Raw genomic sequence first — 13924 nt, forward strand, 5'->3', positions numbered from 1 at the left:
TATGCATACGGTTTTGTTTCTTTCGATGTATTGAGATACATTAATTTCTGTGCTTGGATGGTGAGAAAAGAATGTGGGGTAAAAAAGATGAACTACTGCAGTGTCACTATTTTACTATAGTAATGCATATGCTGTTATAAATAATAGACCTATTATCTAAAGGATGTTGTAGTTTTTTTTTAAATAATTTACTTACTGCTAAGATAATTCGACATCAGAGTTTCTTTGATATAACAACAGATCATACTTGCTGGCAAAGGTCAAGTGCCAGTTATTTCTTCAGTGGAAAATTTCACCTGTCAATTCTCCAAAGGAAAGCAAAACAAAAGCAAATGTACTAAGGTTTACATATTTCATGATAACTCGCAAATTGTAATTTTTTAAAAAATGAGACTTTGCTTGAAATCTGTTGCAAAATAGATAGCTGGCTTTTCTTTTTTTTTCAGTTAACATTTAGCCATTAGTCTTGCTCTTTTGTTTTTCAAAACATACTCAGTTTTATGAATATTCATGTATGAACATAAATTACTCTAACTTGCTAAATGTGGATATATGTAAACACTTGGAGACATTGTCATAGAATCAGATTGATAGTTATTTAAACACTACTATTTTAACACATTAATATGCAGATACGACACTCCATACTGAGTATTTAGGGGCGAAGTGACAGCTTCTTTCCTTAAAAAAGATTATATCTGAAGTATTTAATAGCTCAGTAATGTGTCCATACTACATGGAGTTTGCAACAAAATCTCTACTGATATGACAAGATGTTTTGGATTTAAATATTCTTTAGAATTAAATTTTAGAACAACTAATATATTTTGCCTTCTTTACTGCAAAGTCAAAAAAGAAATTAAAAAGAAAAACTAAATTTGCCTTACCTAATGGAGCATTTAAAATAAAAAGACTGAAATTTTCCAGTGGTTTAGTGTCTGATAGTGTTTTGAATATAGTAGGTGCTCAATAAAATAGCTCTCTAACAAATTAATAAACCTGCAATTGCACTAATGAAACAATCAACTAAAAATATCCAGCCCCATAAAAGACAGGACAGAATCTCCTTACTCAAGTATCTTTTTTTTTTCCACCTTTTTGTTATGATCTTTCTACACAAATGAGTAGTTTTTGTTAGTAATCTGTTATTATTGAATGCCTGCTATGAGTCCAGTGAGACTAGAACCAGAGCCACATTTCCCAGATGAGATTCTAAAAAACACTATTATTCTAAAAGATGTTACTTAGGTGTTTTTGGGGGGAAAAAAATCCTGGAAGCAAATATGTGTGAGAGATAATACATTAAAAAATGTTAAATGGATTGCTCATATACAATACTTCTTGGGCAATAAAAAAAATAATGTGTATAGTGTATCCCTAAGAGGGGCATATTTTCCAAAGCTATTTAATTTTTTCATGAATACTTATTAAGTTGTATGTATGTATATATTTATTCAACTTCCCCATGTAATATTTATTAATTTAATATGACCTAATTTCAATGATGTGCTGAAGCTAGCTTAGCTAAAACCATCTTGGAGGAACTCATTGTAACAATTCCTTTCTAAATTCCATCTTAAAGAGATACCCTTCTCTTAGCTTGAAGTTGGATATAGCTGAAGTATTTGCACCATAGAAATTGGCCAATACTGCAAAATCAAGGCCTTCTTAATCTTCTTTTTAAAAGCTGTTGTTAAATATCCACAGGCACACTATTGCCTAATTTCCCCTCTGAATCCATCTTTGTAGGTAAATTATAACCACTAACAAGTCAATAAGTTTATAAGTTTTCTATTAAATCTGTCTAAAATACAAAACTATTTAAATTAATTATATAAAATTAGTATATTATATAAAATTATGCAGATAAGAAAGAGAGGGAGAATTGTGGAAAATATTAGACGCTGTAAATTTTCCTTAAATATTTAGCTTTTATATCAGGAATTCAAATAATTTATCTACCTGACTTTTCTAATTTACCTAAATAAATATCTCTATTCCTTTATCTCTTTTCTAACAAAGTGTTTATATACTCTGGCATATATAGTTAATTTTTAAGTGAGTGACAACAGGGTTCTGAAAATTTCTGGGCATCTTTTAAATGGGTCTCTAACTTTGACTCATTTCATTATCAGTGAATTTTTATAAAACCGAGGTGAGCGATTGTGGACTCTGAGAAACAAACTGTGGGTTTTGGAGGGGAGGGGGGTGGGGAGTTAGGTGAGCCTGGTGGTGGGTATTATAGAGGGCACGTATTGCATGGAGCACTGGGTGTGGTGCAAAAACAACGAATTCTGGAAACTGAAAAGAAATAAAAGAAAAAAACCCAAGTTGAGGTATTTTGAAGTAATTTATACATTTGTATTGCATATCATTGTATTGCATTGACATTATCTAATGATAATGTCAGATGGTCAATTATTTGAACATACTAATATTATGTTTCTGAGAACTCTGAAGCCAATCAAAATTTGTTGAAGGTTTTGCTTTCTCATTATATCAACCATCTTGAGCATAATACAAAATTTTAGCCTTGGAAAATTCTCTTCTCTATGCCACATAATTTGGAAATTTTCTTTCTTTCAAATAGTACTTCACAATTTGAAAATAACATTAATGCAAGAGACTTACACATGAAGGGTTTTTAAATGACTATTTGATGTAAGGTCTTTAGTGAAAATACTTTTGATTTTTGATAGATAATTTATAAGCCCTACTATATTTATACATTTATAAGTACTATTGTTTTTTTTTATTTTAGAGATGAAAATATACCTTTAACATGTTTTTGTTTTTTTTTTAAAGAATCTATCTTGCCTTTTGATAACACAGAATTTCTTTTTTATTTTCTTTCTGGAAAAGTTAATTCATCTTTCTGGACCTAGCTCAACTATCCTCTCTTTTGTAAGTATTTCCCTTCTCTCAGGAACAGCTTTGTTTCCTGCCTTTTTGTCCACCTTACCCACTCATTTTCTCTACCCATCTGTTCTGTTTACATTTTTACCAAGGTAAAATAATAATAAAATAGATGGCAATGGACAAATTGAAAAATATATGCAGAAATCTTCACACTAAAAGCTCTGGTACTGAATATAAAACTTAGCTCTGAACTTTCAACCACTTTTTAAGAAATGATTTGTCTCAACCTTAAAATAAAAAAATGCAGAGTAAAAACAATCCCTAACCCTTCTGAAAGGGGAAATGAACTTCCTACTGCAGCTCTTCCTTTTATCTAAAGCAGGAGGTGTACATGTGTTTATAATAAGCCATGTTTAGACTCCATTATTGCCTTGCTTTCCAAAAATTGTTGTTTGTTATTACTAACAAAAGATCACCAAAAGAAATATCCCTTGATTTGCATGCCACAGTCTTGTTATTTTGGTTAACATCAAATCCATTCTACTCAACTATTTTGTGTGTGTGTGTGTGTGTGTGTGTGTGTGTGTGTGTGTGTGTAAGAACTTTCTGATGTTAGCTTCTCTCAGTATTCTGTTTTTATAGATGGATGCCAACTATTGTGCTTGCTACGTTACAAATATATTGCTATATTTGTGTTCCCTTTTGCATTCTTTTTTTTCTCAAAGACATGATTGAATCCTTAATATGTCCAGCAAGCTGTTCAATTATGCTTTCATTAAAAAGAGGCTCATTCCTTTAAATATTTCATTTCTTTTAGAGCTGTATCCATGGACCCAAACTATGTTTCTTTCTAATTTATATTTATTATCATATATCTTACATATATCATATTATCATTTAATCATATTGAATATTTGTCATAATATATTTATAATAATATTCAATATTATTAAAGTAATATATCTAAGTGATGCCTCTTCTATTACTATATATATGTGTGTATATATATGTATAGCAATACATGTGTGTACATATATACCTATAAGTCTTATCTATGGCATATATGTGATATCATATATGGTATCATATCATGGTATAATTCATATACCACGCTCTATCTACCCGTCTGTCTATGAAAGCAGACAGATTTTCCAGTTTTGTATCAGGTAAACAGTTAAGTTGGATATTTAAGATATTATCTAGAGATGTTAATATTCTGATTCTGACTCAGGCATCTCGGGTGGAGTCTGAGATTTTGCATTTCTGATGAGACCTCAGGGGTGACAAATGCTACTGGTCTGTGGAGCACAGAATGTCAAAGAGTTAGATAACTAAGGGGTTCAGGTTTTGACTTTGTCCTCAGTTCTGATCTTGAGCTAGAGACCTTTCAACCTTGTCCTTTATCTATAAAATGGGTGGAATCATATTTCTCCTGCCTCTTCATGGAACTTTTCTGTGTTTCAAATTAAATTAATTAGAAAAATGCTTTCTAGGGACGCCTGGGTGGCTCAGTGGGTTAAAGCCTCTGCCTTCAGCTCAGGTCATGATCCCAGGATCCTAGGATTGAGCCCCGCATCGGGCTCTCTGCTCAGTGGGGAGCCTGCTTCCTCCTCTCTCTGCCTGCCTCTCTGCCTACTTGTGATCTCTGTCTGTCAAATAAATAAATAAAATATTAAAAAAAAAGAAAAATGCTTTCTAACAAAAGGGCATGAGAGGAGGTAATACAGATATTTCCTCTTATCCATTCAATATTGTATTTGATGCCCTAATTTCCGTTGGTGCTTGCCCATTTAGCTTGAAATGATGGACCCAATTTTAAGATTATCTTTCAATAGTTTTTTTGTTCTCATTTACCCTCTTTTTGTTCATTTATTCATTCAGCAAGTATTTATTGAGTAAGCTTCTGTGCCCCATGCATTGTGCCAGTTTTTGAAAATATGATTCACTTCTTTTACTCACTTCTACTTTTCCTCATTCTCTCATATAATTTCTTCTATTGATTTCACCCTGTGCTCTGTACCTCTCATATCTTTCCTTCTGCCTTCAAGAGCGTTGAAATCATTAATTTGAAGGCTACATTTTTAAATCGGTTTTATCCAGTTCTACAAATATTCACTGGTTCCCCAACATACGGCAGATTTCCTGCAAAAGGAATATAAAATTGAAGAAGTGACAGAAAGGGCAGTCCCTTTTGTCACCTCAGTTTTATTCTATTTAAGGAATGGGGTATTTCATAATTTTTCCAGTAACTGTAGTACAAGGCAGGCTATTACTGGTATAATGCTTGAAAAGTGAAAACAAAAAACAAAAAACACAGCTGATTTGAGGGCTTTGCGGAAACCTCTTAAAGATGGCTAAACTGGACAGAAAGGACATCTCCATCCTTCCATCCCAGGAAAGGATGGAAGTTGTAGGTGGAATAAGTCATGTGTTTTCCTCTCTCTCATTCATGGTGAGTGACTTGGGCAAGTGATCTGGCAAGAGCAAGAAGGTTTTAAAATTTGTCTTATAGTATGTGTGAGGAAAAGGTGGAAATTCCCACCGGAGTCACAAATGATGGCCTTGGATACCAGCTTCAGGAGTCTGTCCTCAGTAGAGGGGACACGAGGAATCTTTGAAGGTTAATGTTACTCTTGGCCTTTCTGCCATGCATTCAAAGTCAACCTTTAATTCAAGTCAATTGGAATTTAAACTTTTTTTTTTTTTTTTTTAATCAAGGTGGCATAGCATCTTGGGTACAGTATAATGGTCCCTGTGAGGACACCTGGCTGCTAGGTAGTCCTTGTTCAGTGACTTGCTAGTCTGTTGACCTTAGAGAAGGCATTCATCTCTGTGAGTCTTAGGCACTTTTTCTTAATGATGGGATGATAATAATAATAATAAACTCTGCTATTTTCCAGTCATTGTGAGACATAAAGTAGTAAATAAATCTGAAAATCATAAACCTTGAAAGTATAAAGTTCTTTCCAATGATAAGAACTCCCATTTGGGGCACCTGGGGCTGTACTAATTGTACTGTCGTTCTAACTTTAGCTTAAATATCCTGTCTTGAGATTGCTGCCACCCACTGGCTACTGCGCCCCCCATGGGATCCCTCAGCATCCTCCTTTATTTGCCTTATGGCACTTTTCAAGACTAAAATGACCTTCTTCATTTATTTGCTTATGTCTCTTTAGTCAATACAATTTTATTAGTTCCTTATGGGACAGACAGTGCCATTGGAACTGGAGATAGGAAAACAGGAACTGAACTGATATGTGAGCCCTTAAGGAAACAGGCAGTAATAAATATTGATAATAATATCTATCTCGATGTATAAATGTCAGGTGGTAAAAGGTGCTATAAAGAATAAAGCAAGCGGAGAGACTAAAGAGGGAAGATGCTTATGCCATTTTATGTCCGATATTCAGGGCCGGGGCCCCTGATTAGGTGCTGTTTATTCGAAGACCAGAAGGAAGTAAGGGAGGGACATATCTCAGGAAAAAGTATTTTGAGCAGAGAGAACTGAAAGTGCACAGGCCCTAGAGTGGGGGCATGCGTGATATTTTTAAGGTCAAGTGAGGAAGAGCCCCTGGCCTGGAGGACAATGGGCCAGGCAAGACTAGGAGATGCTGGGACCACAGAGCACAGGGGTCCTGGGTCCTATCTAGTGCAGGCTTCAGAGTGAGTCTGGGTTAAGATCTGAGACTTTACTCTGAATGAAGCAGCAAGTCTCTGGAAGGCTTTGGGCTGAGGAGAGATGTCCTCACACTCAGGTCACTCTTGCAGGCTTAAGGTGAAGAAGATCCACTGGGAAGTGTGAAAGGGAGAACCTGTGACACTCTAGAACGTATTCCCTCTGGCTCCCCAAAAGTCACGGTGCTCATCTCTTGTAGGACACATAGTCATGTCACTTTCAGTGAGTCATGGTGGGAGCCTTTATACCATGCAAGTTGCAAAAACCGTCAATCACAGATTTCTTCTCTCTCTCTCTCTGCCCCTTCTTCATTTTGTCTTTGCTTACTCTCCTTTGTTCCTTCCTTCCTTCAACCCTCCTCCCCTTCTTCTTTCCCTTCTTTGTTTTCTTTCTCTCCTTCCTTTTCTTTCTTTCATAGCATTATCAGTATATATTACTTATAAATGAAGTTATCAATAAACATTATCAGCACATCTTAGAGGAGAACACTAGGAGGTTATTACAACAGTTCAGGTGAGAGGTGGTGGTGGCTTCGATTAAACAAGGGTGGTAGTGCGGGAGACAACAAGAAGTTGTCCGATTCTGGAAGGCATCTCCGAAGACATCACTGAGGGGCTTTGCTGACTGATTGGAAAATGGTTGAGAAAATGATGCATCAAAGATGGCTTCTTGGTTCTTTTTTTTTTTTTTTTTTTCTTTTGGCTTCCTGGTTCTTGACCTGAGTAACTGAAAGAACAATTGTCACTGATTGAGTTGGAAATGGCTTTGGGTGGAGCAGTTTGGGAGGCAAGTGTCAAGAATCTGGTTCTGTAGATGCGAAGATTGAGATGTCTCTTAGGTCTGTCCAAATGGAGATTTCATGTCAAAAGTTGGGTATTTGAGTTTGGCACTTAGGAGAGGAGTCTGGACTAGAAATATCAATTTGGGAATTGTCTGTAAAGAAAATGGTATGCTCCTGTGCTTCATAATTTACATGGAGATTAATCACATATTAGTTATTCAAAAGACTCATGCAAATCAGAGAAGAAATAACAACGCATGGCTATTTCATCTTGAGACTGCTGAGTCAGATGTTCTCTTCTTCCATTGTTTTATAATATAATTTAGGCAACTAAGTAAATTCATATGCCATGAATTGATTAAAGCCCTACTCACTCTTCCCCCAATTCAATTCCATGCTTATGCTTTTTGCTTCTTGGAACCAGTTAGCTCTAACCATCACTTCTCAAAATCTGGCTCCAGGACCCAGAACTGTCTGCATCAGAATTAAATGGGTGTATTTTAAAATGTAGAATCCTGAACTTAAATACTAGTTCTATTAAATAATAATATTGGCCCAAGGTTCAATAATATCCATATTATAACAAATACTCCTTGTTACCAGCATGCACATAAAGATTTGGCCACTCCTGCTATAGTGTGTAAGTACAATGTATAGTCTTTTTATCCTTTTTAAGAATCTCCCCTTGCAAAAAAATTTTAATGACTGTTTATATCATGTACATAGTTAAACCTGCCCACTCATATTCTAGATTACTTTTATTAGAACAGAATTTATTTCAGTCAGAAAGATTTTGGTCTTTAATTAAGAAACTCAATGGCAAAGTCAAATTTAATCATCTTTTCTTTTTCCCCAAAAGGTTTCATTTTAGGATATACTGCAGCTTTAGGATATATTCAAACAGAAAGACTCAGTTTCAATTTTAGACACTGAATTGCCCTGATAATTACAAAGTTTGCTAAGTATTTCTGATTCTCCCCTGTTCTGGGCACATGATAGAATTGTAATGCATTTCTTAGTCTTCTTGTGATTTAAGTGAGCCAGTAAAGGAGTTGAGGCCACTAAGTATTATACTTGGGGTCAGAACATTTAATCGCCAGTGTTCCTTCCCCTTTCCTGTGTCTTTCTCTGTAATTGAGATGGAGGCTACCCTGTTTTTCTATTTACCTGAGTTACTATGATTAGCAGAGCTTCTCTGCCAATCTGTAATACACATTTAGCATGAGTGACAAATACACCTTTGTAATTTTGAGCCACTAGAATGGAGATTGGTTATTATTGTAGCACAACCTATTTTCTGTAGCAAAACTGGACCTGAGTTATCTTCCAGTCCATAGATGAATACTGTGATCTGACTGAAGATAATTTGTTTTTGTTTTTTTTCAACAGTTTTCAGGGATTTCTGTCCATATTTTCATCTTGACAATAAAAGATAGGTAGACACTATATGTCTCTTCTCTTAAAACTTTCCTACCAGGTAGTTTGTTAAACAAACAAACAAACAAACAAACAAAAAAACCCAGATAAGTTACAGACCAATTTCTGTGAACATACAAACTATTACTAACAATAAGTTATAAAATCCACCAAACGGCCCATTCTAATAATCTGGGGTAGTCTCTGTTCTCTGTCCTTTTCAGCATGCTACATGTAAAAAAGGGACACTGTTGAGCAAACACAACAGTATTTCAGTGACAGGAGCAACGAGCCATCTGGTAGCACGAGGCCAAGGAGGCGCATCTTAATTGGGGAGTGGGTGACAAATTAAAGAATTCCAAATCTCAGGTGTCAAAGATGTTAGTCTCTTGGCCTTCTACTAGGATTGGTACATGTGTTCCTGGAGTGAAGAGACGATTGCCCTGTATTTCTAGCCAGTCATATATCTTGGAGCCCACTTGTCTCACCAACGAAAAAGTGTCACATTCTTTGTAAATTATCAACCACCCTATCCCATGTATAATTTCACAGAGCAATATCTGCAAATTCAAAACATTCGTCATTGTTGCCCCTGGAGTTCAAACTATTGATTAAGAAACTTGAAATCCTAAATAACCTAAAAGTCCTTAGCTAGAATTCTTCAAATCTTAATGTTTTTTCTAGTTTGTAAGTTACAGGTAAACTATTGTACTTCATACTGTACCTACTGGAGTATTTTAAACTAAATTATAGGCACTAACAGAATTAATTTTAGATCTTTGTTTACTTACCTTTCTGTTCTACAAGGAGTGTAAAAACCATAAAACTGGCCATACATTATTTTACTTCACAAATGTAAATATAATAGTACTTGATTTTTAATAGTTTACATTGGACTTCATAAAGTTCTCCATATTTCTGTACTCACTTTAGTATTAAATAGATAAATAACTAGCTGTACTTCTTAAACAAACAAACAAAAATATTGTTGAACTGTTTATATACTGTGTAGGGTTTTTTTAAAGCCAAAAAATTTTAAAAAAACACAGAGAAAGAGAGGGAGGGAAAGGGAGAGACTATGTCAGCTTAAAATGAAAATCTTGAAAATTTGGGTTAGAAACTTAGATTCTGTTGTCCTCTTTCTGCATTTTCATGGTCTGGAAAGGATACTGGCCTTCCTCAATGGTTTAGTTTCCAAAGATTTTGCCAACTGTGAATGAACTAGGTCAATGAAGGAAAACATTCTTTCTACAGCCTACATGAATATTCTGCTGTTTGAAAAACTGGACCAGCCCATCAATCATTTTGTTAATATTTGTAGATTCTCTCTCACAGAGTTGGAGTATAATTTGTAAAACCTCATCAGTCAGTATGTTTCTTCAAATCCTCACCTCATTTCAAATTTTCTTATTTACTTTTTTATATAAATTAATTTCTGAATGCTTTTGACAGCAAATAAGATTGGTAAGGAAATTCATTGTATGTAAAGCATATAAAAAGACTGATTTAAAAATTTTTCTTAAAAACCTGGAGTAGTGTCTTTAGTATTAAAATTAGAGATAGTAGATGTAATTTATGATAATGTATTTTAATATTAACACTTAAAAATATTACTTTTAAAAAATCATTCCACTAATAATCCCTATGATTCAAAAAATTATGTTTATAAACTTACACATGTTTAAAAATTAATTGGTGGTATTTCATGTGTTTACCCATGTGACAACCTTTTGTCTCTAACGTTAATTTATGATATTTTATAAAAAATAACAATAACAATAGGAGGACAATTTGCCTTCATAGTTAATATATGTAAACTTAAGTTTGGCTGGACCTGTTTTAATATTTTTATTAATTTTGATTCCTGTGAATTTTTATTTTTGGGAGTCATATATTTCCAAACTTAGAAAGCACAATACAGTGAGTTGGATTGATTATTCCAAGCAAAGTAATTTATTGATATTAATGATCCTATTATGGTGCAATACTTTTTAGGGGTCCCAAGAGAATGACTATTTTTATTATAGGAAAAGTGGTTCCAGCTGACAGAATTTATAGTGAAATATGTAAATTCTTTAGACATCTCATCTTAATGAGGATGCTTTATTTTAAGATCTCTCATTGAATAAATGTAAAATGAACATTTTGGATGTGTGTTAGTTCAGGACTTTCTTTATACATTTCAGCTTTATTGAAGTATAACTATGTATGAAATTGTGAGAGATTTAAAGTGTACATTGTGGTGATTCGACATACATACCAAGTAGAGAAGGATTCTCCCCACAGAGTTAATTAATACATCTATTACCTCACTACTTATCTTTTTCTTTTTGTAAGAACATTAAAGTTCTACTCTTAGCAAAGTATGGAAATTTTTAATGATGACCACGTCTTGATTCATTTCTTTTCCTTTCAGGCTATCGAGGATTACAATGGCCCTATAAAGAGATGACGCAGACAAAGCAGTAAGTCTTAATCATTTGAAAGACTTATCATTTTAATGTTGTACTAAAATGTATGACAGCGTATTTGGCAATTTTTTCCCTTCTAATTTTGTACAGTAGTGTCAGCCATAGAATGTGAGCAAAAACCCCTAGAACTCAAAGTATATTTTTATATGAAGCCAAAATATTTTTAACTAAACTCTGCTAGTCAATAATTTTTGGATTTGGCAGGCTGTAGTCCAGTCCTATTTTTGAGAAAAGTCAACAAAGTATTTCCCTTCTAATTCAATATCCTTTTTTCCCCCCTGAAACAATCTTTCCTTTTGGAGCAAAGGCTTATGAACTTAACTGTTTTTAGAGCAACAATAATATCTTCTGCTGTGCTGCAAATAATTAATGTTTATGTTGGATTTAAACTTTTGTCAGTCAGAACATCTACTTATTACACCAAATGAGATAGGTATGATAAGAAGCCTTCTTTCCTTACTAGAGTTAGATGATCCAACACCATACACTAACATTTCATATTTAAATATTGCCATTGCTCTTTCAAACCATGAATCTTACTACATTTCATATTTATAATAAACTATTTTGATCATCCGCATGTTTTCTTCTGAAATGGACATACATCCTACACAGCAGACTGGAAGAATATTTTACCTTTGGTCATTTTTCATTAGAATAATTTAAAATATCTGCTCTGGCTAAATTATTAACCAACACTTTAATAAAGTATTGTTTTAATGTAGTAGATTTACTTCCTCTTCTGGCATGAAAATAGACTTTTCTGTTTATAAGATTTCTACCCAAAAATGCACTTAACAAAGCCTCGGTCATAAAACACAGAAAAACAATGTCAAATTCAAAACTGGTGAATTTAAAAATACATATGTGTGTGTGTGCAACCCGCAAATACATACATACATAGAGATCAAGTGGTTAGATAGTAATATATCATTACAGGTTTTAGAACTATGTAATAATATACCATATGAGTATATAATAATATGTAATATATTTAAATAAATTATGTAAGCACATATAAGTAAATTATATAAGTATATACAAACATTTAAATATATGTAATTATATTGATATGTCATTTATAAAAGCAATATGTTGTAAAACTCACAACAGACTCCTATAAAGAGAAAGTTCCTAACCTTTTCCTCCTCCTGGTGTCCATCCCCTTTCCTGAGGTAGACCATGTCCACGTACACCAGGTGCCGCTCTACCTCACTCACATGAGTTTCTCCCACCTCAGAAAGCACAGATGCATATTTTTACATCTCTTTTGTTAGGAAGAGGTATTTTTGTTTTTGATGTTTGTCTTTATAAACAAAATACCAAGAGCATAACTCTTCAGTTTGTTTTTTATAGCTATCCCTTCAGGTTAATATGCACAGTACGCCATACTTTGCCACGCTAACTTTTAATTAAAGAAAATAAAAATCTGGTTGTTCACTGTCCTTTGTCTATTACAGCCATAAATTAGAAAGTACCCATATTGCCATGAATGGCACATCTCAAGCATATTTTCATTCCAGCTCTGATAGTCATGAAAAGGACTCTGAGTCCTATGTTAGAACAGATATCAAGATTTATGAAGTGGATAACAATTCAGTAAACATGAGTTCTTGTACTCCTCTATCTGTGGTGTATGGTCATCCATCCCCAACAATATCTGATCCTTACAGTAGAATACATGCTGCTTTGCTAAAAGGTAATGGTTGCATTCTTCTGACACTGCGTTTGATGAAAAAAGAATCACATTATAAAATTGTGTTTCAGTAGAAAGGAATGAATTAGAGGATGGATTTGCTGTTTTACTATCTTTAGTGGTGAAAGTATTCAGGATTCTCTTTTAAGATTAGACAGCATGAAAAGAGCAAACATAAATTAAGCCATAGACTTTTACAAATGAACATAATTTGAGGAAAATAAACATAGTAAAATCATATTTGAGGGTAAATAACATTCATTAATGACAATATTAAGCAATTTGTTTACAATTGTATTGGTCATCAGAAAGCTGTACATATATATTATATAAAATGTTATAATGTAATATTCAGTATTTAAATATATTACATATATACTGATATATCTATTATATATTTATATATTCTATATATTATACTGATATATCTTCCATACTGATAGGTGCATCTGACTTTTGACTGTACGATCTTTTTATTTTATGAAATGTATACTTTAACACAACAGTATGACAAAGCTAGATCATGCTTTTATTTTCTTATTTTTTATTTTTTGTACCAGCTTCCACTTTTAATGAAACAATTATGAAAATTCTCTTTGGCCCACATCATCACCGATACTCAGTATTACCGGACTTTTAAAAAATTTCCAATCTGTTGTGCCTGAGAATGAACCCCATCATGGCCTTAATTTTCCTATTTCTATTCAGCTTGAGTACTTCTTTTCTATCTTTACTAAGCATGTAGATTTCCATCTGTCTAAATTGCATCTTTCACCAATTTTTTTAAAAGTGGATTTTTAAAATAATTAGTTTTAAACCTCATTATATAATCTGGTCACTAATCTTTCCCACCTTTATGTGCTGCAAATGTCTTCTTTTTTTTTTAATTTAATTTAATTTTATTTTTTTCAGTGTTCCAAAATTCATTGTTCATGCACCACACCCAGTGCTTCATGCCATGCAATACATGCCCTCCTTAATACCCACCACTGACCTCATCCAACCCTCATCCCCCTTCCCTCCAA

General features: G+C 33.6%; 1 protein-coding gene across 1 annotated transcript in view; it reads left to right on the forward strand.

Annotated features, from left to right (window-relative positions):
* The window catches only part of LOC116591889, a 527246-nt gene that overhangs the window by 273519 nt on the left and 239803 nt on the right, over nucleotides 1-13924 (forward strand). The window contains exon 7 of the mRNA XM_032345255.1: nucleotides 11149-11197. Coding sequence (XP_032201146.1) covers nucleotides 11149-11197 — 49 coding nt within the window. The remainder of the gene's footprint in view (nucleotides 1-11148; nucleotides 11198-13924) is intronic.

The sequence above is a fragment of the Mustela erminea genome, chromosome 1 (genome assembly GCF_009829155.1).
Source record: "Mustela erminea isolate mMusErm1 chromosome 1, mMusErm1.Pri, whole genome shotgun sequence".
NCBI classification, from domain to species: domain Eukaryota; kingdom Metazoa; phylum Chordata; class Mammalia; order Carnivora; family Mustelidae; genus Mustela; species Mustela erminea.